The sequence below is a fragment of the Penaeus chinensis genome, chromosome 32 (assembly GCF_019202785.1).
Source record: "Penaeus chinensis breed Huanghai No. 1 chromosome 32, ASM1920278v2, whole genome shotgun sequence".
NCBI lineage: Eukaryota > Metazoa > Arthropoda > Malacostraca > Decapoda > Penaeidae > Penaeus > Penaeus chinensis.
In genome coordinates, this window is record NC_061850.1 from 3,107,299 (window position 1) to 3,129,798 (window position 22,500).

General features: G+C 33.4%; 1 protein-coding gene across 1 annotated transcript in view; it reads right to left on the reverse strand.

The window, feature by feature from the left end:
* Window positions 1-15,816: 15,816 nt before the first annotated feature.
* The window catches only part of LOC125042331 (dual specificity tyrosine-phosphorylation-regulated kinase 4-like), a 59,475-nt gene continuing 52,791 nt past the window's right edge, over window positions 15,817-22,500 (reverse strand). Inside the window, exons 8-10 of the mRNA XM_047637867.1 lie at window positions 21,910-22,039; window positions 20,589-20,823; window positions 15,817-19,446 (exon numbers count right to left, since the gene is read on the reverse strand). Coding sequence (XP_047493823.1) covers window positions 19,258-19,446; window positions 20,589-20,823; window positions 21,910-22,039 — 554 coding nt within the window. The 3' untranslated portion in view covers window positions 15,817-19,257. The remainder of the gene's footprint in view (window positions 19,447-20,588; window positions 20,824-21,909; window positions 22,040-22,500) is intronic.

Genomic DNA, 22,500 nt, shown 5'->3' on the forward strand with positions numbered 1-22,500 from the left:
CAAACAACAACAAAAATAATGATAACAACAGCAACGATAATGGAGATGATGGTAATGATGCGCAAGGGGGGGGGGGGGCTACGCCGCTAATGATGGCTCTTGACGCGGCAGGTAATTATAAATAATCAATCAATTAATGTTATGTCATGGCTCAGTAAATCCTTCTTTTAGGCCTAGACTTAAATTGCGTTGAAATCTCCCTCCGACTCCTTGTTATTAGTTATGATAATCATTATAGTTATTATCATCGTTATCACTCGTGTTGTCCCTAGCATTGCTATTATTATTTCTGCTGCGGCTATTTTTATTAAGTTTATTTAATCATTTTTGCATTTCATCGCGTCATCACCACTCTCGCAGCATGAAACACTTTCCAAATTATCATCGTTTCCTTCCATGTCGCTTATTTTCTCCCAGGATAAAAGTGAAAGAAACGTGGTCAATATAATCTAAAATAACAAAAACAAAAAAGAACAAAAAAAAAAAAAATATATATATATATACATTGTGGCAGAGCGTGGTTTCGATCCACGGTCTTCCGGGTTAACAGCCCGGCGCGCTTCCCCTGCCCACCCTGCTAACTTACGTATTGCGATCAAGGTTAATATAGTCCTCAGGTAGTAGCATTAACGTTGACTGTTATGATTGTCAAAATCATCCGTTTTTATTGTTGTTGGTATCACTATCTTTATTATTCTTATCGTTACTGGATTATTAGTATTCTTTTGTTATCATCATTATCTTTTTTTTTTTTTGTCATTATTAGTATCCTCACTATTCTTATCGTTATTTTCCTTTCTATCACGATTTTCGCCACTTTCATCGTTATTATTATAGGCACGATGAGAATAATTATTAAGGCTATTATTAATAACAACTGAAAAGTAAACAGAACAGAACGGCGGGGAAGGAGAAGGAGGAGAATAAAGGAGATTGAAGAAGAAGAGAAAGAAAAGTAGAAATGAATCGAGAAAGGGAGAGGGAAGAGAAAGAAGAGAAGAAGACAAAATAGAAAATAAAAAAAATATTTGGGAAGACAGAAAAAAGGAGGAAGAGGAGGAGGAAGAAGAAAAACATAAGGACATGAGGAAATCGTAGATAAATAGAAGAAAAGACGATGATCAGAAAAGAGAAAAAATAGAAGAAAAGGAAGAAGAATGAAAGAAGGAGAAGAGATGGGATGAAGAATAAGATAAATTCCTTTATAAAAGTGAACAAAAACTATTATCAGAAATGAATACGTTCAATTTACACGCTTTTAATCCTATTTTCAGTAATAATATTATCCTTATGAATATCAATATCATTATTATTATTGCTATCATTATCAGTACCATCATCCTCACCATCACCATTAGCACAATCATCAAGATCATCATCAGCAGCATTATCATTATTATTAGTAGTAGTGGCAACATTATTGTTGTTATCATTATCATTATATTCGTTATTATTATTATTATCATTTTTATTATTAACAGTGTTTTTTATTATTATAATCATTATTATAATTTCCACTATTATTTTATTGTATTTTGTAATAATTAGTATCATCATTATCATCGGTAATTACCAAAGCAATTAATAGTCCTTCATTTTTTTTTTCATATTCTTATCATCGTCATTATCATCGTCATTATCAACTTAATGCCATTGCAAAATTATCAGCATCTCTCTCCCTTGTTCTCTCTGTCTGTTTTTCTGTTTATCAATCTATCTATTTATCATCCTTGCCTTTATCACAGCATCTTGACCTTATTGTCATCATTATTATCTTTCTCATCATCACAATTACTCGTGAGTTTTCGACAAAAATGAGCCTTTTGGGGAGAGTATGTGTTGAAATATTAAGCCTGATTTCGCATTCATCCTCTTTAGAATATCAAACAAAAAAAACAAAAACATGAACAAGACATTAAAGTCATTTAAATGTCAGCTACCGAGGTATTTATCCTTCGTCTTCGAAATCTGTTTTTTTTTTTCTAAGAAAGATGGTGCTGGAAAATGTAATCAAATCTTCGTTTCAGTTTCCATTCCTTGATGTTTCTGTGGAAAATTAAATTCAATAAAACAGAAATATCATCATCTCCATTATCGTTGCTGTTGTTGTTATGATTATCGTTGTTGTGATTTGCTGTTGTTTGTTGTTGTCGTTGTTGTTCTATGGATTATTATCATTATCATTATCATTATCATTGTTATTATTACTATTACTATTTCTATTACTATTACTATTACTATTTCTATTACTATTACTATTATTGGCACTATTATTATCAGTATCTTCATTCTCACCATCACCAATAGCACAATCATCAGGATTATCATCATTATTATCATTATTATCATCATTATCATTATTATTATTAATAGTAGTAGCAATAGTACTGTTATTATCATTATCCTTATTATTGTTATTATTATTAATACCATTATTGACAGTATGAGTGTTATTTATTATTATAATCATTATTATAATTTTCATTATTATTGTTATTGTTAAGATCATTATCATTATCATTTCATTATTATAATTACCACTATCATGATTTTTGTAATAATTAGCATCATCATTATCATCGGTAATTACCAAAGCAATCAATAGGCCGCCATTTTTTCTCTCATATTCTTATCATCGTCATTATTAACTAAATACCAGTTGCCAAATTATCAGCGTCTCTCTCCCTTTTTCTCTGTCTGTCTTTCTTTTTATCCATCTATCTATTTATCTTCCTTGCCATTATTACATCATCTTGTCATTATTATCATCATTATTATCTTTCTTATCATCAAAATTACCCGTGAGTTTTCGACAAAAAATGAGCCTTTTGGGGAGAGTATGTGTTAAAATATATTAAGCCTGATTTCGCATCCTTCCTCTTTAAAATAACCAAATAGATACCCCCCCCCCAAAAAAAAAAGGTAAAAAAAAAACAAAAAAAACTGAAATTGAACAAGATATTAAAGTCTGCGGATAAATTGCAAAGTGTCAACTACTGAGGTTTATATCCCGCATCTTCAAATGCATAATTATTATTGTTATTATTTTTATTGTTGATTTATTTTTTAAAGAAAGATGGTGCCAGAAAATGTATTCAAATCGTCGTTTCAGTTTCCATTTCTTGATGTTTGTGTGAAAAATAAATGGCTATATTGGTTAGTGGATTTTAGATGTCAAATTAAACAAATCAAATAAAAAAATGTGAAAATGTAATGAACATAAAATTCAGTAAAACAGAAAAAAATTATATATATACATTGCGGCAGAGCGTGGTTTCGATCCACAGTCCTCCGGGTCTTCAGCCCGACACGCTACCACTGCGCCACCCTGCTCATTTACACAAGTGGAAGGAGGTTAATTTATAGTTCAGATAGAGTTGTTATCGTTAGTTTCCGAGATTATCGCTAAACTCGCTGTTTTCTTCATTATTTTCGATTCCTCTCGCAGTCAGCTTTTTAAGGCCTGCATAATCCACTGGATTTGGTTTCTCTTGAACAATGCAATGTCGATAAAACACACGTACGATGATTCTCTTAATAACATTATTAACTTTTTAATACCGTATTTGAGGATTTTCACTCTATTTTTCATAACCAAACTACTAATAGGAGCGCATTTTATGTCATGGTTGGACATTTAATACAATTCGTCAAATGCTGATACACATTTTTTTTCTGTGATTAATCAAATTATGTTATAGTTATCCGTGTTTTTTTAAGGCCAATTTCTCCTCTTTTACACAAGGAAACCATCTCAAGATAATCATTACAAAGAATTATAATTTGCATATTATATTATCATTTAAGACATTTCCTGACATTGAGGTTTAAACCCGTCTCCGTGATTAAAATTCTGAAATTTTCAACTATTTTATGGCTTAAAAATAAAACTGACTTTTAATTACATGCGTGATATTATAATTACTTTTAATAATTATTAATATTTTTTAATAGATGCTGGATATTATAATTAGAATAATTATATATATAATTACCTACTGCATATGAATCAGTCAAGATATTTCATCCTAGCGTTTAGGCATGAAAGTCTAAATTCAAACTCTTTCTTCTAATATTTATAATATATATATTATATATAATATATATAATATATATAATATATGTAATATATATATATATGTGTGTGCTTGTGTGTGTGTGTGTGTGTGTGTGTGTGTGTGTGTGTGTGTGTGTGTGTTTGTAATATATGTGTATATGCATCGTATATTGATAAATAAATTAACACACACACACACACACACACACACACACAAACACACAATTTGATTTGATAAAAAAAAAAAAAAAAATCTTTTTACAGAGCAGTGTACATGCCCTGCAAAAAGCAATCTAAACTGGCTATGCCTCTATTTATGTAAAAGTCTGCCAATCAGACACTGGCTGTATATTCCTGAAGAACTGTGCCATTGTGCTTACATTAAATCATCTAGTTGGTAAAAGAAAATAAAAAGAAGAAAAAAAAGTGCTGTTTGATCGATAGGGTACAGTTTTCGAGCAACAAAGTAAGTAATGTGTAAGTTTGTGCGACTTGAGCGTCTTGCACATTTTGCAATGATGATATGAGATTGGCTTTGCCTCCAAAACTGCTTCTTGTACATAAAGTATAGTGTACTGATATGTTATATGTTTGTATGTCTATTCTATCTCTCTCTCCCTCTCCCTCTCCCCCTCTCTCTCTCTCTCTCTCTCTCTATATATATATATATATGTATATGTATATGTATATATGTATATATGTATATGTGTATATATATGCATGTATGTATGTCTGTATGTGATTTCATGTGATTGCATTTGTTTAGTTATGACTACGTTTATAGGCCTACATGCTTTTATGAATTACATACGTCTTTTAAAATATGTTTTTATTATTATGACGATAACACTGATGCCTCTCCTATTTGATATCTGGACTTTTATCTAAAATTCAAAACGCTTTTCTTTATTAGTCATCAGTCGTGGTATATTTTAAAATAAGATACGATTATACAATAACATTATTTATTTTTTTATTTAAAGTTAATTCATGACAGTAGTCTATACAAAAAATGATTTGTCCTCTATCCTCACTGTTATTTCTCGTGTATATGTATGTAATGTGTATATATGTATGTACATATATCTATATATATATATATATATATATATATATAGATACGGATGTGTTTAATTAGTAATTTACACTTAAGAGAAAGAATAGAGAAAAATAAAGTTACTTCACTAGTTGTGCCATTTACTTATTTTTATATTATAATTTAGCAGATAAATGTGATGAAATTGTCCGAAAATAAGACAAAAAAAATGGAGCCTAAAGGTTATATTATTATTATAAATTAAACCGAAAATACTGCAAAACAGCTACCGAGTCGGCCAACCAGAACCAGCAAATGAACAACTAAGGTTATAATCAAGTGGCCTGTTGCTGCCTTTCTGCATAGCTGCCGACCTGAGTCATCTCTGACCTCGAGAGGGGGACGTTATCTCCTAGGAGAACACTCGTGAACCGCCAAACACGAGCAAGTGTCAACAAACACCTGTTAACTTTTCCCGAAGCCAAAGAGGGTTAACTCTGGTCTCGATCCTGGATCCTTCAACGTGCGAGTCAGAGACGATACCGATGCTGCCACCAAGAACTAAAAGTTTACTCAGAAATCGGGGTCTTTATACTTCCAACTCCGTTTCAGAAACGACGCAGCTCAATATAGTTTGTAAATCAGGTAGCTCTGTATTGTATATTAGAAAGGAAACGAAAATTTTATTTTATTCAAAGATAACATATCTAACATGGATAAAACAAATATATATATATATTTTTATAGTATATGTAATTTCATTTACATTTTTTTTTTTTATTCTGTTTCTTTTTTTATATTCGTTTATAATTTTTCTTATTCTATTATCTCAATTCTAAACATGAGAGTCATGTTATATCACCTTTATTTATAACCATACACAATGTTTAATCAACCTAGCATATTTTGTAATGGCCAGGAAGAGTTCTTTGTCCTAAGAGCAATGAATAAGAAAAATCTCATTATCCGGGATTTTCTTTCATGTGCATCATTGCTTGAATTAGTATAAAACAAAACATCTTTTTAATACGAATTGAATTATAAAATCTAAACCATCTATCAACTCTAACGAAAGTGTTATTCTCGCCACAAAAGATATTTGAAAAGGCGTAGGAAACAAAAAATATTTACCAAAGGTAAGAGAAACGAGAAGAAAGACAACGAATTAGGAAAGAAAATGTAAAAGCAAATATTCTACTAATCATTGCACTTGTTATTTACTTAATTTGATTTCTCTCCCTCCCTTGTGCTCCAATTTAATTACCTTAGTTGCTTGTCCACTTCATTTACACCCGTCTATGCATGTGTTCCCTCCTCCCCCTCCCCCTCTCCCTCCCCCTGTTCTCCATTCTCGACCGAGAACGACCGAGACAGACTAAGAAAAAGAGACAGAGAACGACGGATATAGGTAAAGTGAGTGGGTGAGTGATTAACATTATCATCATGATTATTACTATTATCAAGACTATTTGTCACTCTTAAAGTCTGGTTTGTCCCAAGGACCACAATGTTCATTTCTTTAAAATTCACAGAAAGTCGGAACGGAAAATGCAAACGAGCATGCAAATAAAAATGATGAACCTTATGATGATATACTAACTTTATTCAACTTCCCCGGCGTGTGCGGAAGTATAGCGTCCCTCGTCTAAACTGCGGCCAATATTACAGGGAGAAATATTCCCTGAACAGATAAACCGACGAAGAAGGCGGGTGATAACGTAGACAGTTTATCTGCTGAATGATTATAATGCAACCGCCAAGTAGAAGTTTTGTTAACAAGGCTAAGAATCGGTCACTGATGATAGCTAAAAGTGCAGCACACTGTGAGGGGTGCCGTTAATGGTCGCATATTTAGTGGAAAGATGTGCAGCATTCTCAGACGTATGTACTTGTCTCCCCATACACGCTGAAAAATGTATTGGAGGAGGATTGTGGCATAGGACTTCTTACTTTCCTAAAGGTCTAATATTTTAATATAAGTATGCATAATGTTTGTTCAATAGTTTTATACTTTTAAAGCACAATACTTGTGTTTTGATTTTTCATGATAATTTTAAATAATCAATCAATCGATCAATGAAAATATTTCTGAGACAAAGTATGTTCATAGATTTAGGTATTTTATTTATTACTTCCTTATATAGCAAGGTTAGATGGTACTTTTATGCAAATAATACTTATATTGATGCCATAAGCCTCTATCAGAATCCGACAGAGGTGACATTTCCGGAAGACAGCAAGCCCTACTATCATCGTATATCTGTCTGCGGATAGGAAAAAAAATAATTGTGAGGAAAGTGAGAAGCAAAACTTGAATGAATGATCTAATTACAAACTCTGACAAGTGATCGCGACAAATGTTTGTTAAATTCCAGGGTTGATTGTGTGTTGCAATCATACGAGTTATTATTTATTTTATACTACCAATGAAAGAGATATTACCGTTTTCAGGCTTTTTCTTCGCAAGGAACCTCCAAGCTTGATATGGCTATAAGTATCACCAACTCTTAGTCAATCAATGTCAATACATATTTAGTGTTGTGCGAAGTTTTGGTATAGCTCCATTTATGATTATAATCACCAATTTAATTCCTCGCGGTAAATACAGCATCGCCCTTAGTCGAAGGGAGAGGGGGGGGGGGGGAGAAGCAGATTTAGGAGAAGGGGTGAGGCCCCGTCAAAAAGCCACGGCATGTTTGCTAGGGAGAGCAGACCGTGAGCTAGCAGAATGAGCAGGTATGTAGAAGGATGTGCTAAGAGGACCAACAACAGTTCTAATACTTTCTAGCTATATAGAACATGGGGATGTTCTGTTCTGTTTACTTTTCAGTTGTTATTAATAATAGCCTTAATAATTGTTCTCATCGTGATTGTAATAATAACGATGAAAGTGGCAAAAATCGGGACAGAAAGGAAAATAACGATAAGAATAGTGAGGATACAAATAATAAAAAAAAAAAAATAATAATAATAATGATAACAAAAGAATACTGATAATCCAGTAACGATAATAATAATAAAGATGGTGATATCAGCAACAATAAAAACGGATGATTTTGGCAATTATAACAGTCGACGATAAATCTACTATCACAATATTAATCTTGATCGAAGCACGGAATCGAAAATAATGAAGAAAACAACGAGTTTAGCGATAATCTCGGAAACTAACGATAACAACTCTATCTGAACTATAAATTGACCTCCTTCCACTTATGTAAATGAGCAAGGTGGCGAAGGGGAAGCGCGTCGGACTGAAAACCCGTAGGACCGTGGATCGAAATATATTTCTTTGCCGCAATATATAGAATTTTTTTTCCATTTTATCCAGGGAGATAAGAGGCGACGGAATATGAAATAATGATAGTTTGAATTAATAGAATGTCTTAGGAGTGAAAATGAAGAAATGCGGAAATGATAAAAATGATAAAAAGTTTATAATAAAAAGGAAACGACGGGAAGAGAAGGGGGAAGAAGAGATAGAAAAGGGAAGCAAGAAATGTGAACAAAACAAGGCGAAGAAGGAACAATGGAAGCCATAGGAAAAGAGAGAAAGAAAAAGAGACGGAGAGAGAGAGAGAGATAAAGAGAAAGAGAGAAAGAGAAAAAGTGAGAGTGATAGTGGTAATTATAATAATGGAAATAATTATTATAACTATATTAACGATAATAATAAAAATTATAATGAAAATTGTAATAATGGTTATAATAAAAAAAATACTTATACTGTTAACAATAATATTAATAATAAAAACCATATGAATGACATTGATGATAATAATACTGATGCTATTACTACTACTACTAATAACAATAATAATGAAAATGATCATCATCATCATCATGATTGTGCTATTGGTGATGGTGATAATGAAGTTACTGATAATGATAGTGATGATGATGATGATGAATCAAAAATAAATAATAATTAACAACAAACAACAACAAAAATAATGATAACAACAGCAACGATAATGGAGATGATGGTAATGATGCGCAAGGGGGGGGGGGGGGGGCTACGCCGCTAATGATGACTCTTGACACGGCAGGTAATTATAAATAATCAATCAATTAATGTTATGTCATGGCTCAGTAAATCCTTCTTTTAGGCCGACACCTAAATTGCGTTGAAATCTCCCTCCGACTCCTTGTTATTCGTTATGATAATCATTATAGTTATTATCATCGTTATCAGCAATAGCACTCGTGTTGTCCCTAGCATTGCTATTATTATTTCTGCTGCGGCTATTTTTATTAAGTTTATTTAATCATTTTTGCATTTCATCGCGTCATCACCCCTCTCGCAGCATGAAACACTTTCCAAATTATCATCGTTTCCTTCCATGTCGCTTCTTTTCTCCCAGGATAAAAGTGAAAGAAAAGTGGTCAATATAATCTAAAATAACAAAAAAAAAAAAAAAAAAAAAAAAATATATATATATATATATATATACATTGTGGCAGAGCGTGGTTTCGATCCACGGTCTTCCGGGTTAACAGCCCGGCGCGCTTCCCCTGCCCACCCTGCTAACTTACGTGCCGCGATCAAGATTAATATAATGCTCAGGTAGTAGCATTATCGTTGACTGTTATGATTGTCAAAATCATCCGTTTTTATTGTTGTTGGTATCGCCATCTTTATTATTATTATCGTTACTGGATTATCAGTATTCTTTTGTTATCATCATTATCATTATTTTTTGTTGGCATTATTAGTATCCTCACTATTCTTATCGTTATTTTCCTTTCTATCACGATTTTCGCCACTTCCATCGTTATTATTATAGGCACGATGGGAATAATTATTAAGGCTATTATTAATAACAACTGAAAAGTAAACAGAACAGAACGGCGGGGAAGGAGAAGGAGGAGAATAAAGGAGATTGAAGAAGAAGAGAAAGAAAAGTAGAAATGAATCGAGAAAGGGAGAGGGAAGAGAAAGAAGAGAAGAAGACAAAATAGAAAATAAAAAAAATATTTGGAAAGACAGAAAAAAGGAGGAAGAGGAGGAGGAAGAAGAAAAACACAAGAACATAAAGATCGTAGATAAATAGAAGAAAAGACGATGATCAGAAAAGAGAAAAAATAGAAGAAAAGGAAGAAGAATGAAAGAAGGAGAAGAGATGGGATGAAGAATAAGATAAATTCCTTTATAAAAGTGAACAAAAACTATTATCAGAAATGAATACGTTCAATTTACACGCTTTTAATCCTATTTTCAGTAATAATATTATCCTTATGAATATCAATATCATTATTATTATTGCTATCATTATCAGTATCATCATCCTCACCATCACCATTAGCACAATCATCAAGATCATCAGCAGCAGCATTATCATTATTATTAGTAGTAGTGGCAACATTATTGTTATCATTATCATTATTATCGTTATTATTATTATTATTATTATCATTATTATTATTAACAGTGTTTTTTATTATTATAATCATTATTATAATTTCCACTATTATTTTATTGTATTTTGTAATAATTAGTATCATCATTATCATCGGTAATTACCAAAGCAATTAATAGTCCTTCATTCTTTTTTTCATATTCTTATCATCGTCATTATCATCGTCATTATCAACTTAATGCCATTGCAAAATTATCAGCATCTCTCTCCCTTGTTCTCTCTGTCTGTTTTTCTGTTTATCAATCTATCTATTTATCATCCTTGCCTTTATCACAGCATCTTGACCTTATTGTCATCATTATTATCTTTCTCATCATCACAATTACTCGTGAGTTTTCGACAAAAAATGAGCCTTTTGGGGAGAGTATGTGTTGAAATATTAAGCCTGATTTCGCATTCATCCTCTTTAGAATATCAAACAAAAAAAAACAAAAACATGAACAAGAAATTAAAGTCATTTAAATGTCAGCTACCGAGGTATTTATCCTTCGTCTTCGAAATCTGTTTTTTTTTCTAAGAAAGATGGTGCTGGAAAATGTAATCAAATCTTCGTTTCAGTTTCCATTTCTTGATGTTTCTGTGGAAAATTAAATTCAATAAAACAGAAATAAGTGTATGACGTAAATTTTATTATTACTGATTATGATATTATCATTTTTAACATCATTTTTTTACTTTTCTTGTTTCACATCATCATAATAACATAGAAATATTTACTATGATCATAATTGCCACTCCTTTTTATTACAAACTTCGTTCTTAGTATCATTATTTCATATTCCGTCGCCTCTTCTCTCCCTGGATATAATGGAAAAAAGAAAAAGAAAATATATATATACATTGTGGCAGAGCGTGGTTTCGATCCACAGTCCTCCGGGTTTACAGACCGACGCGATAACACTGCGCCACCCTGCTCATTTACATTTATGGAAGGAAGTCAATTTATAGTTCAGAATGGATGAATGTGTGTACATGCGATATGTTTACCTTTTTTTCCCCCTTTTTTTTACTTTAAACTATTTTGGTTTGTTTACATGTTGTTATATTTAGTTGTTTTGTCTATTGCTTCTCTTCCCTTTGTACGACTGTTGACCATTTCTCTGTTTAATTTTCTTTTTCTATGTAAAGTGCGACAGCGAACTTGGTCTAATGAGCTCTGAGTGTAAATACATGCACTTGGCATTGCTCGTCCATTGCACGAAGCAGTAGTAGCAATGCTAGGGACAACACGTGTGATATTGCTGACAACGATGATAATAACTATAATGATTATCATAACGAATAACACGGAGTCGGAGGGAAATTTCAACGCAATTTAAGTCTAGGCCTAAAAGAAGGATTTACTGAGCCCTGGCATAACATTGCAACTAATTGATTGACCATTTATAATTATCTGCCACGTCAACAGCCAAGCCCCCCCCCCCCCCCCCCCCCCCGCGCGCATCATTACCATCTTTATCATCATCTCCATTATCGTTGCTGTTGTTGTTATCATTATCGTTGTTGTGATTTGCTGTTGTTTGTTGTTGTCGTTGTTGTTCTATGGATTATTATCATTATCATTATCATTATCATTGTTATTATTACTATTACTATTTCTATTACTATTACTATTATTGGCACTATTATTATCAGTATCTTCATTCTCACCATCACCAATAGCACAATCATCAGGATTATCATCATTATCATCATTATTATCATCATTATCATTATTATTATTAATAGTAGTAGCAATAGTACTGTTATTATCATTATCATTATTATTGTTATTATTATTAATACCATTATTGACAGTATGAGTGTTATTTATTATTATAATCATTATTATAATTTTCATTATTATTGTTATTGTTAAGATCATTATCATTATCATTTCATTATTATAATTACCACTATCATGATTTTTGTAATAATTAGCATCATCATTATCATCAGTAATTACCAAAGCAATCAATAGGCCGCCATTTTTTCTCTCATATTCTTATCATCGTCATTATTAACTAAATACCAGTTGCCAAATTATCAGCGTCTCTCTCCCTTTTTCTCTGTCTGTCTTTCTTTTTATCCATCTATCTATTTATCTTTCTTGCCATTATTACATCATCTTGTCATTATTATCATCATTATTATCTTTCTTATCATCCAAATTACCCGTGAGTTTTCGACAAAAAATGAGCCTTTTGGGGAGAGTATGTGTTAAAATATATTAAGCCTGATTTCGCATCCTTCCTCTTTAAAATAACCAAATAGATACCCCCCCCCCCAAAGAAAAAAAAAATGAAATTGAAAAATACACAAAAGTCTGCGGATAAATTGCCAAGTGTCAACTACTGAGGTTTATATCCCGCATCTTCAAATGCATAATTATTATTGTTATTATTATCATTGTTGATTTATTTTTTAAAGAAAGATGGTGCCATAAAATGTATTCAAATCGTCGTTTCAGTTTCCATTTCTTGATGTTTGTGTGAAAAATAAATGGCTATATTGGTTAGTGGATTTTAGATGTCAAATTAAATAAATCAAATAAAAAAATGTGAAAATTTAATGAAAATAAAATTCAGTAAAACAGAAAAAAAAAATATATATATATATTTTGCGGCAGAGCGTGGTTTCGATCCACAGTCCTCCGGGTTTTCAGCCCGACGCGCTTCCCCTGTGCCAACCTGCTCATTTACATAAGTGGAAGGAGGTTAATTTATAGTTCAGATAGAGTTGTTATCGTTAGTTTCCGAGATTATCGCTAAACTCGTTTTCTTCATTATTTTCGATTCCTTTCGCAGTCAGCTTTTTAAGGCCTGCATAATCCACTTGGATTTGGTTTCTCTTGAACAGTGCAATGTCGATAAAACACACGTACGATGATTCTCTTAATAACATTATTAACTTTTTAATACCGTATTTGAGGATATTCACTTTATTTTTCATAACAAAACTACTAATAGGAGCGCATTTTATGTCATGGTTGGACATTTAATACAATCCCTAATACACATTTTTTTCTGTGATTAATCAAATTATGTTATAGTTATCCGTGTTTTTTTTAAGGCCAATTTCTCCTCTTTTACACAAGGAAACCATCTCTCGTGTTTTCAAGAAAATCATTACAAAGAATTATAATTTGCATATTATATTATCATTTAAGACATTTCCTGACATTGAGGTTTAAACCCGTCTCCGTGATTAAAATTCTAAAATTTTCAACTATTTTATGGCTTAAAAATGAAACTGACTTTTAATTACATGCGTGATATTATAATTACTTTTAATAATTTTTAATATTTTTAATAGATGCTGGATATTATAATTAAAATAATTATATATATAATTACCTACTGCATATGAATCAGTCAAGATATTTCATCCTAGCGTTTAGGCATGAAAGTCTAAATTCAAACTCTTTCTTCTAATATTTATAACGGAGTGGTATAGGATAAAATATTCACATCATAAGAAACCGAAGTACATTTTTAGCCTCGTATTCAGCCACTGACAATTTAAAAGATGCTCCTTTAATTTCGTCCTGAAAGTGATGTTGGTGATGTTTTTAATATTTTGAGGGAGGTGATTCCAGATCTCGAGCCTCAGGTTTGCGATTGTCTTGAGCCTGTTTCCGCATACGTTGTTTTGGCGTATAGAGAGAGCGAAACCTGTCGTGCTTGAACACCTGTTATATTATCTGCTGCTTATAGAGGCATTCACTCTAAATTAATGTATGAATATGTATACACGCGTCATGTTTACTTTATTTTAATTTTAAAGCCTTTTGGTTTGTTTATATGTTGTCAGATTTATTTATATTGTCAATTGCTGCTCTTGCGACAAAGTTTTGCAATTTTTGTGATTTTTATTTTTGTCTTGTTGGCTGAACACCATGTATTGGAGCACTAGTTTGTAAGGCACAGAGCAAACACCTGCATATCAAAGGTCCCATATCAGTGTTTGTGTTCTAGATTTTTAATTGAATGATTGTTTTGATATGCGAGCCTTCAGGACTTAGATTAAGGCCATTGTTAACTGTATATCTGTTTTTGTCTGTTGCTACGTAATTTTGTTTTGAAATACAGCTTCTATGTTAATTGATTCTTACAGACCTGTTGAAAGTATAAAAATACAGCATGTGTACCATGACATAAATCCTTTACGATAAATAAAATATATGATGGACACTTTAATCTTATATCTTCTGTCCATCTTTTCCTTTTCCTTTCTCTCTCTCTCCTTCTTTCTCCTTCTCTCTCCCTTTTCCTGTGTCTTTCGTTGTTCCTTCTTCGCCTTGTTTTGTCTACTTATCTTGCTTCCCTTTTCTATTTCTCCTTTCCCGTTCTCTTACCTTCGTTTCTCCCTTTTACTCTTGCTCTTGAAGCATGGACTTTATTGAATTTTATATATGAATTAGATAATAAAGATTATGAAATTTTTATGGAAAAATAAATCAGAGATAACAGAAATAAGATTGAGGTACCTGACTATTCTCTCTATGAATTTATAAATGTGTATTCAAGTGTCATGTTGACCTTTTTTTTTTTTTTTACTGCAAACTGTTTATTTATATTATCTATTGCTACTCTGCTACTCTTACGACAAAGTTTTGAATTTTTTGTTTTTGACTATTTGTGGTTGAACGCCATATGTTGGAACAATAGTTTGTAATGCAAAGAGCAAAGGTCTGTACAACAGCAATTTTCGCTCCGTAGGATTTATTTATGTGATTTTGGTATATTATTGTCCTATGTCAGTGTTTGTATACTCCTAGATATTTCACGGAATGCTTGCTTTGATATGACAGCCCTCAGAAATTAATTTAAGGCCACTTTTGTTGAAATATCTACTTGCTTCTACAAGAATTTGTTGAGTATTTCATATTAATCAATTTAATTTGTTTACAGAGGCAGCATGAAGGACCCGCGAGTCACCAGCATATTGTTTGCCATGAATATGTGGTTAATGAATATAGTGCATAAGATCGGGCCTATTTCAGAGCCTTGTGGAACAGCCAAAGACGCTGATTTCTTTTATTATATTTTTTACGGATTTTGTAGGAATTCCGAGTGTCATCGTTATCATTATTATTACCATTTTTATCATAATCAATGATACTGCTGTTACCATTATCATAGTAAAACAACCAGTAGTATTACCATTGTTATTATCAATTAACATATTAAAGTAATTTTCATCATCATTTCTTCTACTAAGCATATCTAATAACAGATCATATTTTTTTTTTTTATAATTGCTTTTACCTCCAATTAAAATTAAAAAAAAAAAAAACAGAGGGCTAAATGATACAATCAAAGTGTATTTAACATTATTTACTTATCAGTCAGGGAAAATTTAATAAATATACAGTGACATTTCATACATTACAACACATACGAAAAGGGTTAAAGATACATAAATACAAACTATGCTATACAAAAGAAACAATTAAAGGAAACGAAATAAAAAACAATGTTGAGGTTTGTTTTTGTGGTAATACATTGAGAGGACTTGTAACCTATATAGTATTTATCATTATTGTTTTCTTTTTTAAATAACTGTCATAACTAAAAACATGAAAAACAAATAACCAAAAGACTGCCACCAAAAATGGCATCTTGTTATTTAGTTTTTTGTTTTATATTCTCATTTCTTAAAGAAAATTTTTGGTGACACTCGATAAAGGAAAACGATTGACTGAGGAATGGATAATTAGCTGACCATTCTTTGGCATCACTGCTCGAGGCGCCAAGAAAATATATTCAATATATCTCTATATTTCTTTTGACGAATATATAACTAGTTTTGTAACAAGAGGAAACGACCCCCCCTCTCCTTTCTTTTAAAGAAACAAAACAAAAATTAGACTGGGGTCTCTCATTCATTTATTCACCTTTTTTTCAATTATCACATATTTTTTTTTTTAATTATTACCTAGAAAACAATCGCTATTTGCCGTCCGTTGCCCCGCCTGAGCAACTCCCCTGATTGTTCCGAATGCACGCTGATACAATCACAATCAGTAACCTTTTGTATACAAATGACACGACTTTGATAGTCCACTCATCATCACCAGAGATTGTCCACAAGAGGACTAGTTGTTCACAGTGCCGAGGCTAGTTCCGTTACTTCAACAAGTGAACATGTGTTGAACTAAGCTCTCGCCAAAGACACCGTCCGAACACATAACTGCAGATGCGCATTTCTTTTATTCGCGTTTTGGAAATCATCTGTAACTAAAATAGACTATGTAATAAGATAAAATTCATATCTGTCAGTCTATCTAAAGTTTAACATAAATGTGACGTTACTGACATCCTTACTAAAAGTCTATCATTATATCTAAAAAATGTCAACTGCATTTTTTTCCCACATTCAATGGCATCTTCTTGAGCACTTCTTTAGATTCTCGAAACGAAGATCAAAGAAAGTTCCGAAGTATTGGAATCAACATTCATAAGTCCAATGACACGCTCGGTATTAGAGTCAACCAAAGAAGAATCGAATTCTTTGATTATATTAACAAAAAAAGGAGTATGGAATAGTCGTTAAATACTTCCTTTATGAAACGTTCTCTGAACAAGAACATTTTTAACCAAGCTGTAAAAGTTAAATGAAATAGCGTGATCGAATTCCGCGTCAAATACTTCAGATCTTTATTTTCTCTTCATATATTCCCTCGAAAGTATTCCTTTGTAATCTTAAATGAGTTATATTTATTGCGTTATGATTATCCAAAAATGCATTTAAAATCTTTTACATAACGGAGTACAAACACAACGGAAAAAAAAAAAATAATAATTATGGATATTTCCATTTTTTTCCACATCAGACACTCCTATCTTTTTTCTCTCTGTGTTATACCTTTCCTTTCTCGAATGAAAACGCAATGATTTCATGACTATTAATATCGTTCCCATTCTCTGTATTTTTATTCGGTGAGGCTGACATACTTCATGATAAAACCACACTGCCCAATCGGTCCGCACTTCCCTTGGTTTTAACACTGAATTTCCCTTCCATTACGTCCTTTCACTACGAAGAACATAATCTAGCAAAATATACAGGAGACCCAAGGTTGAAACAACACAGTTAAGAGGTAACGAGGATCTACAAAGATATGACTTGAGTTATAAAAAGATACATCTTTGGTATATCTTTGGTAAGGCTTAATGAGAGATATGTTAGGCTATCACAGAGCCAATATAAGGCTGAGTTTCACAAGAGAAATTCCTATTTAAACGTGTTTCATTAACCCTAGAGTAGAAGTTGTTTGAAAGCATCATTTTTATATGTATAAATAATATATCAAGATATATTTTTAGCATAAAACAATATAATTTTAATCCCTTTTGATGTCTTGCAGTAATATACCAATATCTTCAGAAAAAGATACTGACATATACAACATTGCATCACCACACAATGCATAAAATGTTATTTCCAAACTCAAGATAACACCAGAATAAAATAACTGTTTTGATAAGTGAGACATAACCTTTTTTTTAAAACCCAGAATCACTAAGGATAAATGGGGCAACCTTAACCGCTGCCTGTTGCATAGCCCTTAAAGTCACAAACAATATCGAGTTTAAAGCCAATAACAAACTCTTAAATAGGAATAACCAGGAAAGACTGGGGGAGAAAATAACAGCGTTTGATACTATATACTGATGTACTTTCTTCAGATTTGACTGGTGTGATGAACGAGGTTTGTTCGGAATTGTAAGTAGTGTTAGAAGGTGATATGGATGGATTTCATGGCACAGACACGCCAGGACTAAGATGCTGGTACGTGCCTGCTAGAATGGTGGGTTTAGATGAAGCGCGCGTGTGTATGTGTGTGGAAGTTAGATGAGATATGAGAGAGGAAGAGCAGGAAGAGAGTGAGAGAGAAGGAGAAAGTGAGAGAAAAGAGAAAGAGAAGAGACGTGAAAATGATATACATATCTATCACTTGAGGGACCATTAGTTTTGATACTGTGTGTGAATGTATGTTGAATGGATCTTGTAGAAGTTGGAGTGACAGGTGAAAAGGATATTTTTATATGAGAAGATCTACTTATTCAGCAGAGAAGATCCTGAAGAAGAGGAGGGCACGGGCCACACCTACGTTGACTGCAACTATAGTACTATACACAGCATAGGGCACATTGGATGACTTTGCTCGAGGGCAAAATCTCTTGAAGGAGGTCAACACTGTACTATTAAATAATGTGTTTTTTTTCTCATACTATAACCACTTATTACTAAATACAGTCCTCAGTCACTTTACATTCATAAAATAGGATGATTCATCTGTAAACACCATTGTTTATAAAATAATATCATATATATATCTATATATATATCTGATTTCTCCACCCAAAAGGCTGCAACATGTAACACGTTGCAAAACACCTCGGATGCTCTAAACCAAGTTACATAGGTATTTGTTCCACTCCCGTCGACCAGCAACCCTTCCACGGTCTTCAAAAGGAGGAATTTCACACCGCAAGGAAAAACTTCTATCTTGCGTAACACTGGAGACTGGAAACAATGTTGCGAGGGAGAGAAGAAAAAAAAAGAGTATCTGTCGGTCTCCTAATAAAAAAAAAGTGTCTCTTTCTCCTAATCGAAAAAAAAAATGTCTCTCTGTTTCTCCTAATCTCCGTGTCTGTCTGTCTGTCTGTCTCCCATTCGAAAAAAAAAAATAATCCCTCTGTCTCCTAATCGGAAAAAAATCGCTTGTCTCTCGTCTCCTAATCGACCCTGCGCCCTTATAGGATTGGTGGGAGGAAGGTTCCGGAATCGTCGAGGGAATTCTCCGTGGAGGTGCCGTCCTGGTTGCCGTTGGAGGAGGAGGCGGCGGCGGGGTTCGAGTTGGCGGTCGACGAACTGCTGTCGTTCTTGGCGCCGGACTCAGCCGCGAGGGCGCAGTTGTCCCGGTGGCGCTTGCCTTTGTATACCTGCAGAGAAGGGGCGGGGTTAGGCGAGTCAGCTTGGCTAAAGGTCTGTTTGAATGTGTGGGATTTTATGGGATAGGTTAGAGGAAGATATGGTTGGCTGTCAGCTTGGCTAAAGGTCTGTTTGAATTGTGGGATTTTATGGGATAGGTTAGAGGAAGATATGGTTGGCTGTCAGCTTGGCTAAAGGTCTGTTTGAATGTATGGGATTTTATGGGATAGGTTAGAGGAAGATATGGTTGGCTGTCAGCTTGGCTAAAGGTCTGTTTGAATGTGTGGGATTTTATGGGATAGGTAAGAGAAAGATATGGTTGGCTGTCAGCTTGGCTAAAGGTCTGTTTGAATTGTCGGATTTTATGGGATAGGTTAGAGGAAGATATGGTTGGCTGTCAGTTTGGATAACGATATATTTCATTAGGATTTATTTGATAGGTCAGTGAGAGATATGGTAGGCTATCAAGGAGCCAATGTAAAGCTGAGTTTCACAAGAGTAATTCAAATTTTGGCTTGTTTTCTTAACCCTAAAGTAGAAGTTAAAGTTAAATATAAATGATAAAGATACAATACAATTAAATATAAAGGATAAAGAATGTTTAATCTTAGGTTAATGAATATAAATAACATGTACTTTTGGGTATGAATTTCGGTTAAGAACATGTATTGTTTCGTAAGAATTAATGTATAAAATATGTGCATTTTTTTTTTCAATAATGACCCAAAGGCTAAAGAACATGTAAATTTTGATAACACATTCACCCTGTAGCTAAAGTAAAGATCACTCAACATTTCATAACTTAAGTTGTATTGTATAAAGAAAATCTACTTTCTGCAACAATTTATTACTTATTTATAAACATTATATCCTTGTTAGATGTTGGTTATACTAATCTAATTTTATTTGTTTTCAATAACTTAAATTTACATAAAAAAAAAATCTACTAATAAATTCCTATGAAAAAATCGGGAACATAACCCCCTCCCCCCTCAAAAAATGTGGAAAAGGAAAAATAGAGAAGAAAGGAAAATAGAAAAAAAGGAAAAAAAAAAAAAACAGAAAAAGGAAATGAAAAGCAGAAAAAGAAGAAGAAGAAAAAACAAAAATTGAAGAATCAAAGAAAAAAAGAAACACACACTTATCCCCCTACCGTATAAAGACTAAAATTCTCCTCCTCGGTCGACTCCTGCGTGATGGGTCCTTGGCGGCGCACGTTCCCCACCGGCCCTCCGTTCACAGCCCCACCCCTCTTCTCCGCCCCCGCCCCTCCTCCCGCCGTGGTGGAGACGGACGAGGACGACGACGAGGACATGGTCGAGGTGGTCGGATGGAGCCACTCGTGCTGTAGCGCCTCCTCCGGGGTCATTCTGCTTGACGGGTCCCATCTGCAGGAGAGGGAAGGGGTGAGCGAGAGAGCAATAGGGGAGATCCTGATAATGTATTACCTTAAGGAAGGAGGGAGGAGGGAGGAAGGATGTTCATTATTGCAGAATAAGTAATATGGAAAGTGCTGCTAACTGTCATGTTTATATTCTAGGGAGGAGGACTGCCCTGCTAAATAGGTGGAAACGAATCCGTAATGGGGGAAAAATCCCACTAAATTCATAGCTCTTAGGGAGAGGGGGAAAAAACGCTCATCATTACAGCATCAGTATTATGGAAAATCCTACTAAATCTATACGTCACTGCCCTTACAACAGCGTACCGTGATCCCGCCACTTATGAACGCACCAAACAACTGAAGGATCGTGACTTGGCTGCGAGGGACAACTTCGCCATCAGTAATTTGGAATTTACATGACTCTGTATGTAGGAATCTGGATGAAGTTTGTTTTGTTACTTTTTGTTGTTCTTGTGGGTTATTAAGGGTGCTATCATTGTTTCTGGTATTATTATTACTGTTGTGTAATGACGATGATAAAGATGACAATACAATAGTAACTGTTACTGTCATAATCGTTATAATATGTATCAGAGTCACATCATCTTCCTAACTATTATAACCTCTACCATTATTACACTTATTGTGAAAATTATAATGATCATTATAACTATAATTATAATTATCATTATCGTTGTTGTTATTATCATTGTCATTAACAATATCATCACCATCATTATTGTTAACATACATATATATGTATATACATATACATATCCATATATATAAATATATATATAAATAAATAAATAAAAATATATATGTGTATATATATACATGCACACACACACACACACACACACACACACACACACACACACACACACACACACACACACACACACACACACACACACACACATATATATATGTATATATATATATATATATATATATATATATATAATATTACACCATAATAAAAACTACAATCTATCCATCATCTACCTATCTATTCATCTATCTACATCTATCTATCTATGTGTGTATCTATCCATCTACCTGCACACAAACAGGCGAAACCACTCACTCAAGACATCGGGATATGAAGTGGACGAAATTCAAATCGGAGCACTTTAGGACGGAGGCCAAGTCACGTGACCCGGGGCGGCGCTTCTTGCCTTTGCTGTTCGTCACGCACCGGGGATTCCCCTTGGAGTCTGCGGGGGAAGAGAGAAGAGATTCTTATCGTTCTTTATCTTTGCAATCGGTGAGCATCGCTTGATCATGCGGGCGTGGCATGGTGCGCGATAGTTGTGCGGATGGTGATTAGAGTTATGATGTGCTTTGTGTGTAGTTGTGCTATCTTTTTTTTTTGTAAATGTGGTATGAACTGGTGGTATGTTTTCAGCGATGGATTGTATATGCGTACGTCATTCATGCTATATATAGTGTTTAATAATAGTTTACAATCCATTATGTCCTTTACAGGAGAGAGGGAGGGAGACAGAGAGAGGGGGAGACAGAGAAAGGGGGAGACAGAGAGAGAGAGAGAGAGAGAGATAAAGATAGAGAGAGAGAGAGAGAGAGAGAGAGAGAGAGAGAGAGAGAGAGAGAGAGAGAGAGAGAGAGAGAGAGAGAGAGAGAGAGAGAGAGAGCGAGAGAGAGAGAGAGAGAGAGG